Here is a 22,298-nt window from a genome sequence, read left to right on the forward strand (position 1 = left end):
TGGCCCAATTCCTTCATCCCCTTTCACAGTCAATTGGGAGCATGGATGATTCTGATTTCCACCCACCCTTCCATCTTTGGTTAAGCTTCTCCACATATCCTTCCTTCCCAAGCAATAACATGGAAGATTTTGTTAATTGTGATGGAAGATTGGGTCATTTAGAAGGTTTGTAGTTTAAGTTAAGCATGACATCAAGTGTTAGTATTTTGTATTGAAAATAAGACAATTTGTCCTTCAGAATGAATTTAAGATCATTGTGCCTCCTGGACTTCTTAATAATATCTAGCTCTTGTCACTTTTTATCAGCAGATCACAAAGCACTTTACAAAGAGGGGTCAGTGACATTATTTTTCCCCATTTTACAGATGGAGAAATTGAGGCACAGAGTGGGGAGGTTGCTGTTCTGAGGCTTGTGCCCAGAATGCCTTTATTTTATCCATACCTTGGTGTATCATCAGTTACACTTAACTCTTGAATAGCGTCTGGCCCTGAGCTGCACTGTGAGGTTACAGAAGGGTTAATTCTCTTTTACAAACACAGACACATGGGTCTTTAAGACATTCCCAATTATTCTAGAAATCTATCAAATCCCTTGGGGTTTGATACCAATAACAATCACTAGATAAGTGGATTGTTTGGAGCACTTAAGACTTAGAAGCTCAGCAATAACTTGTAGATAGATTTTGACTACTGGTTTATTGGGTACCTAGACAACGAGGTGTAAATCCCACTGATAAGCACCCTTGGTATTACAGAGTTCACAGAAACCAAGCCAGTGGTAGGCTGGAGAGTGGTTTGGTTGGAGACAGGCACATGAATCTCTAGGTCCTTAAGGGAGATGATTAGTGGAGAGCTGGTTCTCTGCTCTCCCTCTCACAGGGGCTGTCAGCTGTGCAGGCTGCATCTGGTGCTTCAGAATCCCTCTTGCTATCACTGTGTGGAAGTGACTCGAGGCAATGAGCTATCACTAAGAGTGGGGGCTTTCCCCATTTACACCAGCTGAGGATCTGGTCCCATTAGCTCAAAGTTACCTCCTCTCAGTTCTTATCAACATTTAGAAAGAGAGCTCCAATCTGTTCGTTAGTGGTTTGGCCTTAGCTATAAATCGAGGGGCCCGGTACCTTGCTCTGACATTGTTGTCCTTGTTATCTTGTCTGTGTCCCAAAGGGAGGCACAAGAGTTATTTAGGGCTGACCTCAGTGGAATAAGAATGAACAACTCCCCTTTCTCACTATTTTTCTCTCTCTCAGGTTATTATTGTTACATTGGATCATCAGAACAGGATACCTAATATTTCCCAGGCCTTTTGAATATTTTTTTAATCATTTCATTTGCTCAGTTACCAAGTGTTTAGACACAGTAAATCACTGTAAATAATAAAGGAGTAAGAGGGATTAACAGCAAGAATAAAAATGGATCTTACATCATTGTCTCTCCAACAAGACCAATTAAGATAGTTCCTGCTTAACTCTGTGCCTCAAATCTGGCATCCCTATCTCAAAAAGCACCTGTGTTTCATTCCTAATTAGCACTTCCAGCATCCCTCTGCCTGAATCCCTAGTAATTTATATAGCAGTGTATGCACACATCTCTCCCCTTGTCAATGAGGGGCAAACCTCTAAAGATTTGGAGGTTGGGTTGGGTAGGGTTAAGGTTAGATGAACCAGCACTCACAGATTAGTTGGATTCAGAGTCTGATGCTGGAAATTTAATTTTGGATCCAAACTCTTCAAAATTCTGGGTTGTTCAGAGACACGGTTCATTTTTGGGGGGGTGGGAGGGGGCGGGGGTCCATCTCTAGTTAGGATAATCACAGGTTTTTTTAAACCGACCCATCCAAAACTCCATTCACAGTAGAGCACAAACTTGACTTGTGCATGTGCAATACCCAATGAGTATATGCAAGCCAGGAATTGTGTGTGCATATTGACATGGACATGCATAAACCCCAATTTGTATATATGCAAGGCAGGCATATATGAAAAGTTGTGCAGGTTTGAACATCCGGCCACCAACAGCTCATTTTATTCACCTAAGTCTACAAAAATGCTGAATAATAATTGTAATCTGTTTGCATAGTTTGTAATGGAAGTTGTATGTTGAGAACTCATCAAGGCTATATTATTATGACTTCTGTTTTGTAGTAAATGTTTATATATTTTTAACTGTGAATCCTTGTTTGAGCTCTCCAAATCTCACTAGTCAATAAAATGGGGCCGAAAATCTCTGTCAGGCATTTTCATGAGATCTCTTGATATTTACTGCTTTTGGTCATGCCAGAAATACCACAAGACCAGCTTTTTTGCAGGACTTTTGTTTCCAATCCCAAACATAACAACGCAGAGCTGCAACGGAGCTGGACTACTGAAAACTAATAAAGAAAAGGTGCAGAACATTTTTTAGCCTCTCGCTTTCAAAAAAGTTTGATTTGAGCTTGATTAGAATTTTGGGTGATGGCTCAGGTCTTATTATTTTTATCTTATTATTATCCACATAAATTCACATGTGCTTATGTGAATGTACGTATACACACACTGACAGGATTCATGAGTAGCTCAGCACATCTTATCTGCCATTACTGTAACATATTTAATAAAAGTGACATTAATAACACCAGTGTCCTGGCCATATGCTAACGTGGCTCTTTCTACTTCCTGTAGTTGCAGTTGGAATCAGTATTTTATATATTATTTGTATTATTGTAGTGCCTAGAAGCCCCATCTGCCATTCAGTCCCCATTGTGCTATGAGCTGTACATACACATAGCGAAATATTCTTCCCACCCTAGATACCTTACAGTTTAAATACACAAGACAGACAAAAAGTGGGAGGGGCAACTTAGCCAAGGAATGACTAGTTCCAGGTCCCAGAACTAGATAAAACCAGAGCTTCTTGAATCTTAAACAAGAACTTTATACACTAGGCCCCACTGCTCTCATATTTTTATTCTGTGTATCATTCCTCTTTCAACAAAAGCTATTCTAAAGTGCTCCTGCTTCCACCCAGAGGTGGTTGCCTTGCAGTGATGAATGAAATGAGCAGTATAGACCTGTCTTTGCAAAGGTTGTTTTTTTGGTATGCATCTGTGTGGGCATGCACTGCATGGAGAGGAAGGCTGGATTGGGATTCAGACAATCTGGTTTTGACTGGCTGTGTGACTGTGGACAAGATACTTAAATTCTCTTAGTGACTCAGTTTCCCTTTCTGTAAACTGGAAAGACTAGCACAGTGGTATTAAGATGCTTAGAGTCTGATTTCAATAGCGCTTTGAGGAGTTCAGCAGTCTGCCCACATGCATCACATTGCAGGAGTGAAGGCTCAGGTTCACTTCTCCACTCTGCCATAGACAGTAGCCTTGGATTCCTTAGTCTCACTCAACCTCTGACAGCTGGGGATAACAGCACTTTGCTGCCTTGCAGAGGTATAGTGAGGATAAATATACGTTAAAGATTGTGACACACTACAGTAATAGTGACCATGTAATATATAAGTGCCAAAGATAGAGGAATCCATCTCCAGTGGCCATAGGCAGGGCTTCAGTTCATGGATTGCCACTGTGGTACAGCAAAGCCATCTGTCACAATTTTTTTTTTTAAAAGTCACTGAAGAATAATAATACACAATTATATTTTTTAAATAACTAGTACTTGGAACACTTTTTTGTTTGCTAAAAACAAAGTATTTCCTAGGAAATATTTTTGATATTTTTCAGGACAAAATCATCTTTCATAAAAACCTAAAACATTGAATTGCACTAGTTTGTGCTGTGATTTGGGCCGGAGCCAAAGTTCATCTAAGTCAATAAACTGATTCAGCAAGGTACATGCTTCACTTTAAAAATGTATACAATCCCATTCACTTCAATGGGAATACTCATAAGCCTTAATGCTTTAGTAGTTTTCCGGTTCTGCAGATCTGGGGCTTCTGCAGATCTGGGGCTCTCACATTGCTTTTAACTCCAAAGACTGCAGTAGAAATGCTTACACCATTGCATATCAGAAGTAAGATCAGAATCAGCCCCCTATGGTGTGACTGTAGGTCAGGCTAGCTGACTCATCTTCATTTATAACCCACAGAGAAGTGTGCAAGAAATTACAACACATGTAGAAAATATTGGTAACATATTTTGAAGATTGCACAGACCTAACTTGATTTTGACATTAATCTTCTCTATATATTTGTGACACATTTTGCAGGTCATTAATTGGTTGTGTCCACACAATACTTTTTTCTCTATCTAATTTCCCACTTTTACTACCACTGGCGTGGCTTCTCTGATGAGAGCACTAATGAATGCTGCAGATGGCTGTTGCTGTGTTAACCACTGCTTCGTCTGTATCTCTGCTCAGAGCAGGTCTAGACATAGAGGGTAAAACTCCAGCAGCAGCAGGTGCATTTTCCATCCCCAATCACTTTAATTGTGTTACAGTTAATAACATTCATCTGTTCCTATATAAGTGCACTTGTAATGACATCCCTAGGATGTTCATGATCATCCCTAGAGCAATAGCGGGGAATTTAAGAAGGAAAAAAGGATAGCGAAAGCAAGGCTGAAGCAAACTTCTGTTTGGTGTTACCTGTAAGAAAAAAGACATCTCCACTAATGCTACATGAGTAACTGTGCAATTAATAGAACCTTCTGAAAGCAACAAATACGTCTGTTACCTAGGGCACAATGGATCACTTTTCACCTCTTAGTCCATGTTCTGTATAAGGGACAAGTCGGAGATCTTTTGCCTTGTTTGTGTCCTGCCGGCTGACATGGGGCCAGACCTGGATCGGGAAATGAGAAAAGACACAGGAGCCAAACCCAGGATGCTAGACCAGAAATATAATCCTTTTTATTAATAATATGTGAGCAGCAGCACGACTCTGAACTGAAAAATAAATTGTTTTTCTTTACACAGACAGATCCATCCACAGCAGCAGCAAAACTAGTGAGAGAACCATTCATTGAGACATTAGTACACACAAATATCATTGAATGAATTAAAGGCTGAATCAGATGAAGGCTTTGTCTCTTCCTCCTCCTCCCTGCCCTGGGTCTCCTCCCCCCAGCATGCTTCCTTTATAGGAGGGTCAAAACAGTGACCAGTTTGCTCGTTCATTTTCCAGGTAATTTTTATACAAACTGCCTCCACGTGTCATGAGGCTTGGGGAAATGGTACTGTTGTGCCCACTTCTGGCCCCGGAGCTCTGAAGAACATGCTTCACTTTAAGCACCTGAGCAAGCTCACAATGGGTGTGATCCAACACATCTGAAGTCAATACAAAGATTACCACGGATGGGATTACCGATGTGCTTAATGTTAAGTCTGTGCTTAAATGCTTTGCTGAATCAAAGCATCAGACACTCCTGCTAAGGCACCTTTGACCCCTCTATATTTCCTCTACTCAGCCTACAGAGAGAGGGGGTTGTTTCTTGTATTTGAACAATGTAAAATAATTAAAATTCTCCCTTTTGGAATGAGTGCCCTCAACTGGCAGAATGCAGAATGGCATATCCTTTTGGGTTATTCTCTCTCTCTGAGTGAGCAGGCAGAGCATGGGGGCCCTCCCAACGTAACTCTGTGAATAGGTTAAAAGGATGATGTGTGGTGTTTGCAGTAAAACTCCTTAATGAGTCCCAATGGGAGGCAGGAAAATAGAGCTCCAGTGAAGGGTTGGTTTCTCCTTCCCTCCTTCTAATTGTCCTTACCCTGGGGAAAAAATAGATTTTAGGTATTTATACATGTGGGTGGAGTTTTCCTTGGAGCTAGAAAAGGCCACACTGTTCACTACTAGCTGTCTGACTCCATTTTGGGTCAGATAGAGGGGGGCCGATTGGTCAGACTCTTTTAGGGGTGGGGCTAAGGGTCTATATAACTGGCTCTTAAGCCCAAGGAGGTCACTCCAGATGGGGAGTTCAATCTAGTTAGAAGGTTGCTCCCGTTCTGGGGTGATGGTTGTGGTTAATACAGCTCAGGAGTTCACTTTCATCGGGGAGTCTGACGGCGCTCAGGAATTTGGTGTAGCTCGGAGGCTTGTTTTAGCTTATGGAGTTTAGTCGAGGCCAAAGAGCCCACCCCGATTTCAGAAGTTTAATTTGCGTTAGGAGTTCAGCTCAAACTAGGACCTAGAGCTGGTAGGATTCACTTAGAAGCCTTTTTGTCCTCAAAGGGGATTTGATGCAAGGCTGCTTGTTCTTTATGAAGCTATTTAGTTTTTTGTTTGTTTTTTTTAATTAAATGAGCATGTTTCCTATGGGATCTTAAATGAAAGATCCGTTATGTCGGATATTTGTAAAGGACTCCTGATTTCTTCTGCTCTTAATTCCCTGAATTGCACTTGAGTCTGTGAACTACAGCTCACCTAGAATGACTGTAGTGTGAGACTCTACTGGGAACCGATCTAAAGTCCGTTGTAGTCAAGAAGAAAACTCTCAATGACTTCAGGAGGCTTTGGATCAGGCCCTTAATCCTTCCATCTTCCAGTCAAACTGAGCCATCTCTAAACACAAACATCCCTCTTTAAATGACTTTGGAGATACAGTGGTGATGGGCAGCAGTACCTACCCTAAGAGAGAACAGGTTGAAGCTGTTGCCCATGAGCTGGCTTAGAGCATAGCGGCGAAGTGCCAAAGCAGGGTGCCATCTCTGGGATGGTGGAAGGAGGAAGCACCAGTGGCAGAGGGGAGGGGAGGATCATGGTTTTCATATTAACTGATAACATTCAACGCATCAATTAGGGAGTGAAGCTCGTCCCTCACGTTCTCCAGAGAGTGGTGGATCTTCTGCGAGCTGTCCAGAAGCTCAATGCTGCGAGTGTATGGATCGTATTTCACCGAGAAGGGTCGCTTGATGCGTGCAGCATAGCTCCTGCAGGGAGAGGGCAGAAAGCAAATGTAGAGAGTTAGAAAGGGGCTATGACTAGAGTGGGTTGAAAAACCGGGGAGGGGGGGCATACTGCCATGAAGTTTCTTCATAACTATTTCTCTGTTTTTAAATCACTTGCCATTTTAAAAATTTGTAAAAAAAAAAAAAAAAAAAAAAAAAATCTTAACTTATCCCAACATCTAGTTTATCTCCAATAGCAGTGGCACAGATCTCGTCTCTATTTATCTCTGGTGTATTTCCACATATTAGAATTACATCAGGGATGAATTTGTCCCTGCCCCTTCCATTGGGCTAAGGAAGCTCTGGAAATGTGGGTTACAATGCTGCCTTTAGTCCAATGTGACAGTGCATTTAGTCTGGGCAGATGTTTCTGTAGATGACAAAACACTATCCATTTTGGCATAGGGCAAAGTGACTAACACCCAGATCCTCCAAGGTATTTAACCAGTGATTTTAATGGGAGTTAGGTGCTTAAATACCTTGGAGGATCTGGGCTTTAATGTCTTTGGAGCCTGAGGGTTTGTTTACTTCCCTAAGGGGAAGTTATACTGGTTGAAGGTAGGGTGTGAATTTAATATAGATATACCACCACAACTCCATATGTGAGCACTCTTATTCTGGAATAAGAGGGCCTTTTCCCAGTCTAATTTAAGTCACTTTGGAAGTAGTTTAAACTAAACCAGAAAAAGCCATTCTTATTCCAGAATAAGAGTGTCCACATGACAAGGTATACCTGTATAACTGTAGTGATTTAACTATAGCTGTATATTTAGACCCGTATAACTTCTCATGTAGAGAAGCCCTAAGTAAAATTTTCAAAAGCACCCGAGTGACTTCAGTACCAAAGTTCCATTGACATTAATTGGGGTTTATGCTCCTTAGGTACTCTTGAAAGTTTTGCCCGTAGTTCATAGTCTCTGGTTAGGCATGAAATAGCAGGGAATGCTGCCTGTCAGGAGAGAGAGACATCTGAAGAGCTGGGAACCAAGAGCGGACCATGGGGGAGAGAGGTTGTGTTGTCAGAGCTTTGCTGGTGAAGGGGAAGTATGCACACCTTCTCTGTACATTGTCCTGACTCAAGTCAGTACTTCACTTGCAATTAGTAACCCTGCACCTGACTCAGCATTAACCCATTGACTTCAGCTGTAGATCACCTCTCAAAAATCAGGCCCATAGCTGTCAGCCTTCTAAAACCCAAAATGTGCAACAAAGACCTAAGAAAGGTCACAGGATAAGTTAATAAACAAAGGCCAAGACTGTCACAACTGGGTCTCTGGCATTACTTTTCTTACACCAATATTTAGGCACCTAAATAAGTGACCTGATTTTCCACTGCTGTGTAAATATGGACTTAGGATCCTGACATTAGACATCCCATAGTTGAAAAAGCTTACAAAAATGGGAGAACAAGTTTGTTCTACTAAAGAAAGTATTTCTGATGAACCCGTTACATGATTCATTATTTTTGATGGCAATAATTGACATTAGTAAATAGGTAACAGCAGGTTCATGTGGGATAGAGGCAGACAAGGGACTGACTGACTGAGTGGGATGATGAGCACCCAAGCATAAGAGAACTAGAATAACCAACAGTGTAAAGCAATATCCTGCACATTTCACATTGAACTCTTTGCTGCCAATATTTGACTGAGATCTGTCATACCTGGTTCACCTGAATCTTTTACTGATTGTCTTTATAGTAGCAAGTAACATTTGCTTTATTTAGGTTCTGGCACCCTCTTGTGGCCTTTAAAATGCCATTCACTCACAGTTAATTTTGGGAAAATGTATTATCTTCTAGAGCTGGTTGAAATTTTTTCAGCAAATCAGTATTTTCCAACAAGAAATATCTGCCTGAATCAAAGCAGTGACCTGAACCTGGGTGTTTCAACATCCCAATGACTGCCGTAATCACTAAGCTATTGGCTACTCTGGAGTGGATGGGTCATTCGGTCTCTCTTGGTTGTTGGTTTTTCTTCACAAAAATGTTTTCCCCCCAAAAGTTCTAGTTTTGTTCCAGTGTGGAATGAAACCATATGTCAAAATTTTTCATGAAATGGAGTTCTTGTTTTTTTTGCCAGATGTATTACCTTGCTCTCTCTTCTAATCATACCTTTATTGAACACTGTTTTTCATTGTTACTCAGATTAGAATTAATAGCTCTTATTGAAATGTCAGTGGTCTACTGCACATAGAGATGGGGAAAGTCATGGGGGGAAACATTAATAATTCCCTTTGAGCATCCATAGCACAGAACTCCTTGGAGATCTTGCTTCTCTTGGCGCATAGGAACATAGCACCCCTTCTGTGGGTAGCTTCATGGGTAACTAAGTGTGTGCCAGATTGTAAGCGTCTTGGGACAGGGACTATCTTTTTGTTCTGTGTTTGTCCAGCACCTAGCACAATGAGGTCCTACTCCATTACTGGTGTGGTTTTGGGGAGTGCATTTAAGGGCAGAGCTTCCCAGACAGTATGTGCGGGGCTCAGTGAAGCTCTTGTTATACAAGGCTATTGGATCCGGCACAGAATAAAGCAGATCTCTTGCAAACCTGGGGCTTAGGCTCCTAAGGACCTTTGTGGATCTGAGCCTGAGTGATCACTGAGCACCACAAGAGAGGCTCCTAGATGCCAGGATGATGATAATTCTAGGGAAGCTACCTCATGTTCAACTCTTGTGTGACACCTAAATGGCCTTGGGGCTTCTTCCATCAGTGGGAGACATTCTAAGCAATCCTCTGTCCACACCGGTGGCACAGTGGGGTTCTCAAAACTGCAGGTGGATAATTAATGATCTGGCAGTAAGAAAAAAAGGCTCATTTCTTAAGGGGGGCAGCCTGAGAGCACTTACATCTTGGTAACTGAGTCCTGAAGGTCTGGAAGTGATGCTAGTGTATTTTTGTATATTCAGGGGTTCACTAGGGATTCAGGTTTAAACATGGCAGGTTCTGAGCACATTATTTAAACTGGAGCATTCTACCTTCGAGACGTCCTGGTCCTGTATGTTGTGTGATATTAAAACAAACCCCTTCTCTTTCCTAATGACTAACAGAAATATATATTATTTCCCCCCGACACTAAAGAGTGTAAGAGTGTTCTCCTGGGCACAGTTCTTTGCATGGTCCTATAGACTAATCAGAGCTGTCTTCTGCAGCTTGTCACATGTCCCGCACTTGAGGATTGGATGCATCACTTCAGGCCTTCTTCCTACAAACTGTTCTGCATATATAAATAACCTCATGCAGTGATGTGGATTGCTCTGTGTGGAATCAGTTGTTCTGGGCAGGTATGCAGGATATCTTCCAGGTCTTGAGATAGAACCTGTCATTTTGTCTGTAGAGGGCTGCACGAGTCTATGGGGCTATGTAAGTTAAAAATAATGCCCTGTATTCTTGCCATGTTTGGAGTTAAGTGTAAAGTGCTGGAGCTCAAAGGCTAATCAGAAAAATAATTGATTTTACAGAGAGCTAAATTCAAATTACACCAGCAATTTGGAGCAGGAGAATTGTGCCTTATTCCAAAACTTCACCCATACAACTCTCCCAGCGGGATACCGAGTGGCGATGTATTCAACCAATGAAACAAGAGATAGAAACATTATATCTTCAGAACAACTCTCATTGGCTGAACATTTCTACAAGACCAGGACAGGCACCTAGAAAGGACTGAGTGATGCTCGCCTTACAAATTAACCATTTCATGGGTCTTAGATACACTGCAATATTCATGCTACAAGCCAAAGTGTTGCATTTTCCAAAGGGCAAATATACAAATATGATTTACTGTCATCTAACACACATTTATATGAGGGGGGAGGGAAGTTGTATTGAAGCTTATTGATAACTGAGGCCTGCTGGTTGCCTTTCCACATAAAAATTTAGGGAACGGAACAAAGTAAACAAAAAGTCCCGCAGCTCCTTCTAAACAGCAGCCAAATTCTCCTGCCCATCACGGGTGCTCACATAGTTGTGCTTTAGAGCTGCCTGCCAGTAGAGTGGTAGGGGTAGGGGACATGAGGGGAAAAAGGAGAGAGTAGCCTGGAGATCCAGGGGGAAAATACGGCCATAGACCTTGGGATCTCCAACCAACTATGACTTTGGTCTGTTTGCCCACACTCAGCAATAACGGAATGGCTGGCAGATGTGCCATATCACCACTGAGTGTGTGGAGCTGGGGCTCCATTCTGTGACCCGTCTCATAGGAGTCAGGTAGTAGAGTTAGAAGTGTCCATTCCTTTACCTCATTCAATCTGACCTCCATCTCTCAGCCATTTACAACTCTGATGCCTATGAAGGATTAAGGGTTAGATCGGCGGGCACTATGGCCTAGTGGTTTGAGCAGAGGTTTAGGAGTGAGAATTCCAGAGGGTTAGTTTTGGCCTTGCTGTGTGAGCTTTGCGGAGTTGCTTTAAACTTCACTGTGCCTTAGCTTACACACCTAATACTTAGGCGAATATACTTACCTGCCTGAGGGGCCTTGTGAGGCCTAATTAATTATTGTTTCTAATGTGCTTTGAGATCATTGGCTGAAAGTCACCATTTAAGTGCCAAGTATTGTTATGAATGACCCAAGGGAAAGGCAGGCCATAATCTAATGAACGGTGTGTAGCTAGTTGCCATGGTAGCATTTCCATTCCGGAGCCTACCTGAGTTTGTCTTTGGCCTCATTGAAGCTTTCGGATACGAAATACACTGGCTGGTAGTTCTGATCTTGGTAGGGCTGCACCGCGGCAGCATCTGGGTCAAAGTTCCGGACCTCTGGCTCGTCCGACAAGGAGTGCTGGGAAAGCATAAACAAGAGCCAATGCTTAAAGGCAGGGAAGAGAGCTCATGTGCATGAGAGGGAGAGATGCGGAAAGCAGGTGAGCTAAAGAAACTGGAGGTGAGCAGAGGGAAAAGGGGCCTTTTGCTGCAATGTCTCTGAGCAGAGAAGGGCGGGGCAGGTTGAGACTTACTATTAGCTCCCCATAGGAGGACAGGAGCCCAGCTCCATAAGCTTTGATTATTCCATTCTGTTTGCAGAGCCCAAACTCCACTGTAAACCAATAAAGCTGTGAAGGGAAGAGAAAAACAAGCAAGGAGTCACTCCTCCTCTCCCTCCTCAGCATTTTCCTTTCACCTCCCCCGCAGCCAGTTCAGATCAGAAAACAGTCTTCCTGGGGCTGTTAGATCAGTTTGAAACGAATCAGAGAGGTCACTGGCCACAAACCCCAGTCAGAATATCCATACGCTTTGGAACAGCTTGCATCTCTCTAGCCTGTCTGCTTGTACCGTGCCCACTATGGTCACATCTGACTTGCATTGACAAATTGAGACCTTCTCCAGACTAAATCCCTCCTTCACAGCTGGGTGATGAGCTGCCTTGTTCACCCCCTTGGAAGATCTGGGGGAGAGACCCACTGCTAGAGAGACTGAGACAGACAGTGAGTGAACAGTCTTAATGAGGTCCCCGGTAGCATGGGGCGCTAAGTAGTTGCTTGTGTTGCTCGTGCTCAACGCTAGCCAGTTCCAACATGGTTCATGCATCTCTCTGGATAATGTACTGAATAACCTGGCTAGATCCCTGAGTATTCAGTAGCAGCAAAATGCCTTTGCTAATTGGCCTTGAAACTGAACTGGGTTAGACCGACTCAAAGAAAAAGGATGTAACTTAATCCAGCTCTAAAGATTCCCTTCAATGCTCTGCAGTAAATCCCACATCATCTTTGAAAACGTGATGCCAGATGATATAGAGCTGGGGGTACCATTGTCCAGGAAACTTGAGAGGTTAATGTGCAGCTAGGTGAACTCTGTTTTACCTTAATCTTTTGTAATTGATCTCCCTCACTGTGAGTGAGGTAGGCCATGTTCCCAGCATGCACTTCAACAGGCACTGCAGAGCCCGGCGACTAGGCTCTGTATGTTTCATTGGTGGTATGTGACTCTCTGGAGAAAGCCACCTAAGAAGGGGAACCAGAACTCTGTGTTCTCCACTAACATCTCCAGTGGTGTAATACAGCGTGCTGTTTGGGAAACAAGCAGAGGCTCCTGGTGACACATCTGCTGACTGGACTGAGAGCACATGAGGAGGGAGGCAATGAAGATATTGCATTTGGAGACAGGACCTTAATGACCGACCTTAGTGCCTTTACTGAACCTGTATGTAATTCAGGGAAAAGTGTCCCATTTCCTAACTGAATCACATCCTCCTGAATCGTCACAGCCACTAATAGTTGAAGGAGGAGGAGGAGCTCACCAGTTCTGCTAAGGGAACAGAGAGCCCATCAGAATAAAGGAAAACTTACTGTTGCAAGTTTCTCAATCTCCTCCTCAGTCGCTCCCAATGATGCAAGTCCAATATCCTGGAAAGAGAAGGAACAGGATTAAAGCGTAAACCTGGGTTACATCCAGATCCATTTCAGTCCTGTCAGTTTTGCTAATGATTTTGACTTCTAGCCTGTTCAGTTGTCACTCATTTTATGGACTTCTCATGCCAGCGCCTAGTCAGCAATTCAGAAATCAGCAACAGGCGGCCCTACACTAATTTTGAGCTCTGCCTATAGCAGCTGCTTCTGTATCATTCCCTCTAGCACCTTCTGCTATGGAGGCTGAGAGTGCAGGAGAAGAAGGATGATCTTGTGATTAAATCACCAGGCTGGTATTCAGGAGATCTGGATTCTATTTGTAGCTTTGCCAGAGACTCCTTATGTGACCTTTGACAGGTCACTTAAACTCTTGGTCCTCAGTCCCCCATCTGTAACACAGGGATAATACTTCCTTTCTCTCTGTCTTGTCCATTTAATTTGTAAACAGAAATGATACACACCCCATGCTCAAGGCCCTTCATGGTCTATCTCCATCATCTATAACTCAGTATCAAGATGTCAACTTCCACCTCCAATCAGCAAACATCAGCTTGCGTCACCAATGTGTTAAATTTTCAAACAAGCACCTTCATGCTTTCTCCCACGCTGCCCCTCCTGCTTGGGAAGAGCTCCTCATAAACCTCCATAAAGCTGCCTCATTATCTTCCTTCAAATCCCTCTTTAGAACTTTCCTTTTCCATGATGCCTACCAAAAACTTGAAAACGGTTAGGCTACCGGTGCATCGAGAGCACAGCCTAACGTGCTGACCAATACTGTCTCATTGTTTCCTTGTACTCCTCCATCTGTCTGTCTCCATCTGTGGTCATACTAGACTGTAACCTCTTAGGGGCAGGGACCTTTTTTCCTTCTGTGCAACTTCATAGCAACTACCACAACAGCGTCCTGGTCCATGACTAGGGCTCTGAGGCACTAGTAATACAAATAACAATAATGATGATGATGAAGATTTAGGTGACTAGTCACACATCAGAAAGGAACAAAGAGTAAATAGCATAGCTCGAAATAGAGAGGGCACAAGTAACCTATGGGCTGAAATACATTCACACCATGTATTCTAGGAACAGCTACTAAGAATGAGTAAGTTCCTAAAATGCAAAGTTTGTCTATGAATAATTTGAAAAATATATATATATATAAAGGTTAAATCCCCTGGGTAAATTGTTTATTATGGATAATCTGTTCAGGTCTAGTCCATGATCCTATAGCATGCCTACAATAACTCCTGCTAGGACAGTGGAAGGAGAAAGCTCCCACACAGCTACTAGTCCCATACCAATCACAACTATGCTGCTGGGTTAAACTGGAAGTGGAGTAGCTATAGCCACATAACTACCCAGTTCCCTGCAGTAATTCCCTGGTGGGGGAAACTGGGATTGGGATAAATTTGAGTTCCCACACTATTCCCTAAAATGGCTCCTGAGCATCAGGACCCACTGCTGGTCTTTCCATGCAAGGAACAACATGCGCTAATTACCTGGGAGAACTGTGCAAATGTCTTGTCAGCCAGCATTGGTACGTGCCCCAGAAGTTCATGACAACAGTCCCTTCCATTGGAAAGACAAGAGGAAGAATTGATGATTAGTCATTGCTAAAGAGTTAAATCCCATTTCCTGGCTAGACACTGTGTCAGGAGCACTGTGAGGACAGGGAAGATTCTGCATTGTACTCAGCAATACTCACGGCTCTGGGGAGTGCATGGGTGAGGATGCATGGCGGATATACTGCGTACACTGGAATACCCTGAAGGCCAAGCTGGATAGGAAGTCACGTGCAGACAGCAGGCCAGCCACAGGTCGGAGCTGGAACCCAGTTCTCTCTGAAATAATCCAAACAACCATGTGTATAGTGAGAGTCCTTTGAGCTGAGTTTCAGGGTGGAGTGTTTATTAGCCATGATAGTATTGTCAGTACTTACAGCAAAAGCTATAGGACTGTAAGTGAATGTCTTCAGTTTTACCTTGGTAGAGCTAGCATCTGTACTTGCAATAGGCAGCAAATTCCCTGTAAGCCATGAGGGCATGGTGATGGGACAAATTCTGAAATTGATCACTGAGTACAATGGGATCCATGCATTAATATCTCAGTGCATGGACTGTCAGTCCAACTGCAGACACCCTCCACACTAGCACCCAGTCCTTACACTCCTGGAGTTAATTCTCACTTCTGTGCTTGGAACACACATTTCCACTGTAAGCCTCTCCCCAAATCTTTCTTCACACTCCTCACAGGAAGCCCATGATTCAAAGAACTGCCATTTGACACCCCCCTGGATTCACAGATTGGAGGCCAGAATGCTCATTGGCTTCCTCCCTTCTTCTGTAGTCACACTCGGACTCCCTAGGGATGTACAAACCCTTGCACGAGGCCCCCACTTCCCTTCTGGAGCACGTTAGACCTCTCCCTCATTTGTACTACCCTACAATCCAGTTCACACTGTCGGCCCTCTCAGCAAGCACTTCTTTACCCTAACCCTCTGGTTCCCTCCCCCCAAGTCACACACTGCCTTGCAATGCACCCCAGCCGCTCCATGGATTCACATGTCTACCTGCTGATACCCATGACCCTGTGATCCCACTCCTGGCCCTGGAGAGCATCCACACCCACCTTTTAGGAAGCAGGAGACATCCTCCAGTTGAGGGATGTTGTTCTCACTGTAGCCGCAAAATCTCTCTAACAGGTGAAAGGCCTCCAGGTGCTCTTTGCAGGCGTGAGTCGGGTACAGACTCTTCAGGGTGGTGTAAACCTCCCTCCTTCAGAGTGATAGATGAGAGAGATGGTGTGAATTCAGGATCTTGCCCTGCAGGTTTATGTCACTCCTCTCATCAGGACAGACCTGATCCAGTATTCATCCTGCTGGAGTTCCTCTCCCTTGTTTATTTTAACCATTGAGTTTGTATCTGTTTACACACACGCTTGAGCATGCATACTCTCCATTCAAGTGCTCCTTGCTGACCATGGGTGTGGAGAAGTCAGAGGGTCTGTTGATAGGGACCATTCCTGTATCTGGAGATAACTAATTTAAGGCCAAGGGTGCATCAAGCATTCCTTCAAACTGGGAACAAAAATCAAGTCCCAAGGGCTTTAGCTGTTTTAAAAAAAAGTCACACTAGCGATAGACAATTAAGAGAGCCAGCCGATGGACAATCCAGAAATATGCATCATCAGCTCCCTTGTTAACCGTCATCCTCATTCTCATTAGCGGGCCTACAAACAGAAACCTGTGGTAGCGAACCTCAGAGGCCAGGTCTACAGACTCAGGCTCATGGGGCGCATGCTAGGGTGCTAAAAGCAGCAGTGTAGACATCATAGCTCAGGCTGCAGCTCAGGCTTTGAAGCCTGACCCTGTCCCTAGGCTTGGAGCCTCGCTGCGGTGGGTTTTAAAATGCAGTGTAGACATACCCTAAGAGGACAGAAGAAAAAGTGGAACTGTAATGGTCTTTGGTTCAGCCCCTAGAGCGCAGGATCAGCAGAAATTGGTTTATGGTGCTAAAAGGTCCTGGATGTGCCTTAGTCCTTGTTAGGTGACTGAGCAGTTAGGAAGCAGAGTGGCAGTACAGTGTTGGGTTTTCTCACACGCTGCACCTCCTTCTCTGAGTTATGACATTAGCATCATCTGACATTCTTGTTCTTTAGGGATGGGCCTCCTGGTCCCTCCCGCTTAGAGTTCCTTAGCTCCCAAGGAATCCCATGAAGATCGTCAGAGCTCTTTACAGAGAGGCAAACAGGCAACAGCCATACCTTAGTGATATATTTTTTAAGACACCCGGCCACAGCCATTCAGTTCTCAACTGCCAGTGCTGGTCCCAGTATAAACTCATTACCATTTTCTGATTTGTCTGTTTGCCCAAAGCACACTCCCCCAGAGCTGGTCAATGGGACAAAATCTTTTATTTCTTTAATCGTTTCTACTTCAGCTGGACAGAGCCAGAAAGGATTCTGCATTAAATCAGCACTCACCAAGTAGCTATCTCCTCTGCCTTGTACTCCACTCTAGGGATTGGCTCCCCGCTACAAGACAAATATTGGGTTAAGGATGATAGAAAACCCAACAACAACATGCTGTACACTATGGGGCCACAGTCTTAAGAAATCTCCCCCCTCCCTTTGAGGAAAGAGCGCTAAATTTAGGATGTATAATATCTGCACCATACAATATGGATTAGACAACTTTAAACCGAACTCAAGGCTAGCATATGGGGCACAGGGTTAGCACAGGTTTAGTAGGAAACATAAGTTTCTAACATATGGATCATAAAAAGAGTTGAGCCAAATTTTTTAACCAAAACATCTTTTCAGCAAAAAATGCTGATTTGGTGATACCAACACTGTTAGTGAATTTCTGTTGAGATTGTTGAATGGTTTTGATCAAAATGAAAGCTAAAGACAATTCTAGAAAAATTGGAAGTTTACATTTCAGAACTTCCTTTCGTTTTATTTATGATTTAAAAAAAAAAAATCTTTAAAATGCTCAAAGTCAAAACAAAAATGTTTCATGGTGGACCAAACAAAATAATTTTTTAAAAATATTTTGATTCACTGAAGCTGTAAAAAATGTCATTTTTGTCCCCACCAGAAATTATTTTTCTTCTTCAATTTTTCAGAATTGCCAGCAAAAACTGAAAAATCTATTATTTGCCCAGCTCCGGTCCAAAAAACTAATGAGAGACACAGCTAATATGTGAATATAGGTCTAGAACAGTTCTCTCTGGAGTCATGGGGCTAAGAACTGAACATAGGGTTAGAAGGGCTTTAAACAAACATCTACTGGGATGGGTGCTAAGGAGTCAAACCTTGCACGTATGCTCAAACACATAACTGAGACTCAGCCTAGCTTGAGGTAAGGAATTAAGGGACGTAAGGAAAATCAGTTTTTCAGTTGCCTATACACCAAAGCTAGAAAGCTGGGAAATAAACAGGAGGAATTAGGAATGCTCATTTAGGGAAAGAAATTGAGGACTGGTATTACTGAAACCTGGTGGAAGGAGTCACGTGACCAGTATGTTAAAATCACTGGATAGCCTATATTTCCTAAATTGTGTGTATGTCTATACTTTGACCTCGGGGTTTAATTCCCAGCTCGCATAAACATACTCACACTAGCTCAATGAGAGCTGGAGCGCGTATAAATAGTATTGTAAGCTGCAGCAGCACAGGCAGTGGCAGCATGGCTACGCTGTGCTGAATATGTGTCCACAGGGTTCAGGTGGGTTTGTTCTTGGCACAGTTAAGCTGTGCCTCTGCTGCTTATGCTACCACAGACACATTGCTATTTATGCTCATGCTAACTCTCATGAAGCCAATGCACGTATGTGTATGCTAGCTGGGAATCACACAACCCTAGCTCATAGTGTAGACTTGGCAAGAAGGGGAGCAGGTGACACACTACATTAAAGATACTATTACCTACTTTAGAGTTACTGAAAATTTAGAAGGATAGGAGCAGGAATGGTTATGGATCAATGTTTTAACTGATAAATCACAAGAGAGAGAGAGAGATACACACACTGCTTTAAGAGGGACAGTTCCTCAAAGCTGACAATTATGACTAAAATTGAGTGGGAGGGGAGGAAAAATGTAAATATCAAAATGTGAATGATCATTGGCAGATGTCTAAGAAGCCCCTCCAAACCAAAATTCCCCATAAGAAGTCTTCTTTGGTTAAAAACCATCCTGGTAAAGAGGAAAAAGAAAAGTAGCAATTAATAATTATATATATTTATATATAACATGGTAAATGGGGAAGCTGATAGCAATGAATACAATTTGGAAATGCAGATGAATTGATAAGGGAAGCTAAAGGTATCAATGAAACTCTATGGCTAGTAGAGGTAAGGACAATAAGAAGGAAATCTTTAAATATACTGAAACAGACAAAATCCTAACTTTGGAATAGATCTGGTGATCGTTAAGAAGTATAAAATTGTCAGTTATGATGCAGAAAAAGCAGTAGTATTCCATACATACTATTGTTCTGTATCTGGGAAGAAGCAAAATGATGTATTCGTGCCTTAGTGTGATAAGGAAATACTTTCCATTCCATCAGTAACTAGAGAGGATGTTACACAGCAGCTATTGAAGTCAAATGGTTAACTGATAAATCTTAAAGTAATTGTAAATGGGGGAATCATCTTCTGATTAGGGGTGTTTCTACTGAAGTCTCTAAGGGATCTGTTCTTTGCCCCATGATATTCAATATCTTTGTCAATGATCTGGAAGAAAATACAAAATTATTGCCAATAAAATTTGTAGATGACACAAAAATTGGAGGAGTGGTAAATGACATGGGCAAGTCAGTTACAAAATCCAGTCTGGTTTGCTTGGTAAAGTGAGCTCATTTGAACAATATGTATTTTAATACAGGCAAATAGAAGATCAGACATCTAGGAACAAAGAATGTAGGTCACACTTACAAGATGGGAGACAGCACCCTAGAATGTAGTGACACTGAAAGGGACTTGTGATCTTGGTAGATAATCAACTGATCATGAACTACAATTGCAATGCTGTAGCGAGGGTCTGGGGTTGGGAAGGGAATGAATCCTTTGGATGTATAAGCAAAGGAATATTAAGTAGGAACAGGAAAGTGGTGTTACATTTGTATCCAGCATTAGTGAGACCATTATTAGAATATTGTGTCTAATCCTGGTGTTCTTACGTCAAAAAGAATGTTGAAAAATTGGAAAGGGTTTAGAAATGAGCTACAAAAATGATTGGGGGTCTGGAATACATATTTGATAATGAGCTAATTAAGAAGCTTCATCTACTTAGCTTATCCAAGAGAAAGTTTAGAGGTGACCTGTCTGCAATATGTAAGTACTTTCATGGGGAAGAGTGTTCTGATAGTAAATGGTTCTTTAATCTAGCAGAAAAAGGCATAACAAGATTGAATGGTTGAAAACTAATGCTAGACAAATTCAGTCTAGAAATAAAACAAAAAATTTTAATAGTGAGGATAATTAACCATTGGATCAATTTACATAGGGAGGGGGTAGATTCTCCATTACTTGAAGTCCTTAAATCAAGACTAGGTGTCTTTCTAAAAGAGCTGCTCTAGCTCAGACTCAGATTATGGGTTTGATGCAGAAATTACAGCATGAAGTTCTATGGCTTGTGTTATGCAGGAGGTCTGTTACCGCCTTAAAATCTATGAATTAATGAACATACAGCTTTTTAAACATGGGAGGAATCTGGGATGAGTGCAGAGAGAGGAGGAACTGAGAAAAGAAATTGGGAAGGGAGATTGGAAGGGCAAAACATGGATAGAGACGAAGAAAAGTTGACGGATGACAGATTTATGGGAGAAGCATAATGAGTTCCCAGAAGGTGGCACTGTGCTGTGAAAATTGCTCCTTCATATACAGTATGTTAGGAAAGTGTCTTACTGCCTATAGTGGAAGGCAATTTCTGCTATCATTTTCCTTCGCTGTCGGTATGCTTGGTCAGAGAATCCCTGTGACAAAAGGGAACAGTGTTTGTTAGTTAACATTTCAAACAGGAAAGTTCTCATATTTCCCACACCATCACCACACACACATATTTAATATAGGTCCTAAGGTGGGGGAGATATACATACCTACACATTAACAGTTAACAGCTGCTCCTCATTACAACAGAGGCCCCTCCTTTCATACCCATAGGTAACTCCACGCCCCATCTCAAAGTGAGAGCTCCGTATTCTCCTTCTAGCTGGGAGGAATTGGGCCCTTCCCCAACCCAATGTATGTCCTGTCTATCCATTTTCTGGGAAGCAAGGTCCTTCAAGCCAAACACAAGGCATCTCTACTTGGTCTCTGGGAAACCAATTATGAAATAGAACCAGTTAAAATGTAGACTGGATAGCCATGAAAATTTTCCTCAGAAATGAGATCTTTTGGGCTGGGGAACAATCTCCTTAGGAATGTAGTACAAGCCCCATCTTTTGATAAAACTAGACTAGACAAAGCACTGAGGAATATAAGATCCTGCAGGAACCAATCCTGTAGTGGCTAGAAGGAGATAGGCAAAATGGGATTATAGGGTGAACTAGTCCAGAAATGGTTTTCCCATCCTAGGAAAAATTTTGATATTTTGAAAAGCTTTCCTATCCCAATTTGCGATGAAAAGACAGAATCTCAAAAATTTTCATGAACTGAGTATCCAGAAAAATTTTGGTTCGAGTCTATCAAAACACTTCCTTTTGATTTTGAATTAGCTTAAATTTCAAAGTGAAAAGTCATTTTGAACAAACAAACCAACACCCTCCCCATAATTTCTCATTTTGAAAATGTCAAAATGTGACATTGCAACAATTTTGAAACTTTTTTCAAACATTCTTTTAAATGAGAAATTTAGTTCAAACAGACCCTTTTCTGAGAATAGTTTTTTGGTTTTGCAGAATCAACATTTTCTGATGAAAAAACATTTTGTCAAAAAGTTTCCAACCAGTTCTAATCCCAAGTGTTTTCATTTCTCCATTTCTGTTGGAAGACGTGATTGGAAAGTGAGGCTCATTCTGAATGCATCTACTCACTGGGTGATCCAAATCCAAGTCTGGGTCAAATTTGGTGACCAAGTGGTGACACTTGTCCAGATCAGAGATTTTTCTTGGAAACCAGTAAACTGTAAAGAGACATAAGACCATAGAAGTGAAAGTTGAGTGAATATATCTCATGTCAACTGGAGGTGATAAGGTCATAGCACACACATGGCCTGATGTCGCACATGCATAAACACATGACCATAATGGTTCCGAATGATTTAATTGCATATGATACCACTGTGCTTCAATGACTGCCCATGATCCCTTCATATGGTACACCTCCCCCACCAACCCGACATCATAAATTGAGCCCTATCATATGATCAAACATGGCTGCCCTTTCAACCTCTCAGCACAATATTTTCTGACAAAAGGAAACTATTAGGAAAGAAATTGGCTTTCACTCATAGCAGCTTCACCCTCTCAAGGGTAAAATAATACTTGACCACAATAAGACACCTAAGATCCTGCCTGACACTCCACACCTCTCACTACTTCTGTCGATGAAGCTCAGATACATCATGGATTAGGTGGTAAGGGAACA

General features: G+C 42.3%; 1 protein-coding gene across 2 annotated transcripts in view; it reads right to left on the reverse strand.

Moving 5' to 3' along the window:
- Positions 1 to 6,697: 6,697 nt before the first annotated feature.
- TH (tyrosine hydroxylase) overlaps positions 6,698 to 22,298 on the reverse strand; it is a 32,674-nt gene continuing 17,073 nt past the window's right edge. For both annotated transcript variants that reach the window (XM_067540395.1, XM_067540394.1), the window contains 10 exons: positions 21,746 to 21,834; positions 20,619 to 20,686; positions 17,194 to 17,244; positions 15,841 to 15,986; positions 14,918 to 15,053; positions 14,712 to 14,781; positions 13,156 to 13,212; positions 11,827 to 11,922; positions 11,518 to 11,651; positions 6,698 to 6,857 (listed from right to left, as the gene is read on the reverse strand). In XM_067540395.1, the coding sequence (XP_067396496.1) occupies positions 6,698 to 6,857; positions 11,518 to 11,651; positions 11,827 to 11,922; positions 13,156 to 13,212; positions 14,712 to 14,781; positions 14,918 to 15,053; positions 15,841 to 15,986; positions 17,194 to 17,244; positions 20,619 to 20,686; positions 21,746 to 21,834 (1,007 nt within the window). The remainder of the gene's footprint in view (positions 6,858 to 11,517; positions 11,652 to 11,826; positions 11,923 to 13,155; positions 13,213 to 14,711; positions 14,782 to 14,917; positions 15,054 to 15,840; positions 15,987 to 17,193; positions 17,245 to 20,618; positions 20,687 to 21,745; positions 21,835 to 22,298) is intronic.

This window comes from Emydura macquarii, unplaced genomic scaffold, assembly GCF_026122565.2.
Source record: "Emydura macquarii macquarii isolate MOO-44397 ecotype Brisbane River unplaced genomic scaffold, CSIRO-AGI_Emac_v2 contig_587, whole genome shotgun sequence".
Classification (NCBI taxonomy): Eukaryota; Metazoa; Chordata; order Testudines; family Chelidae; genus Emydura; species Emydura macquarii.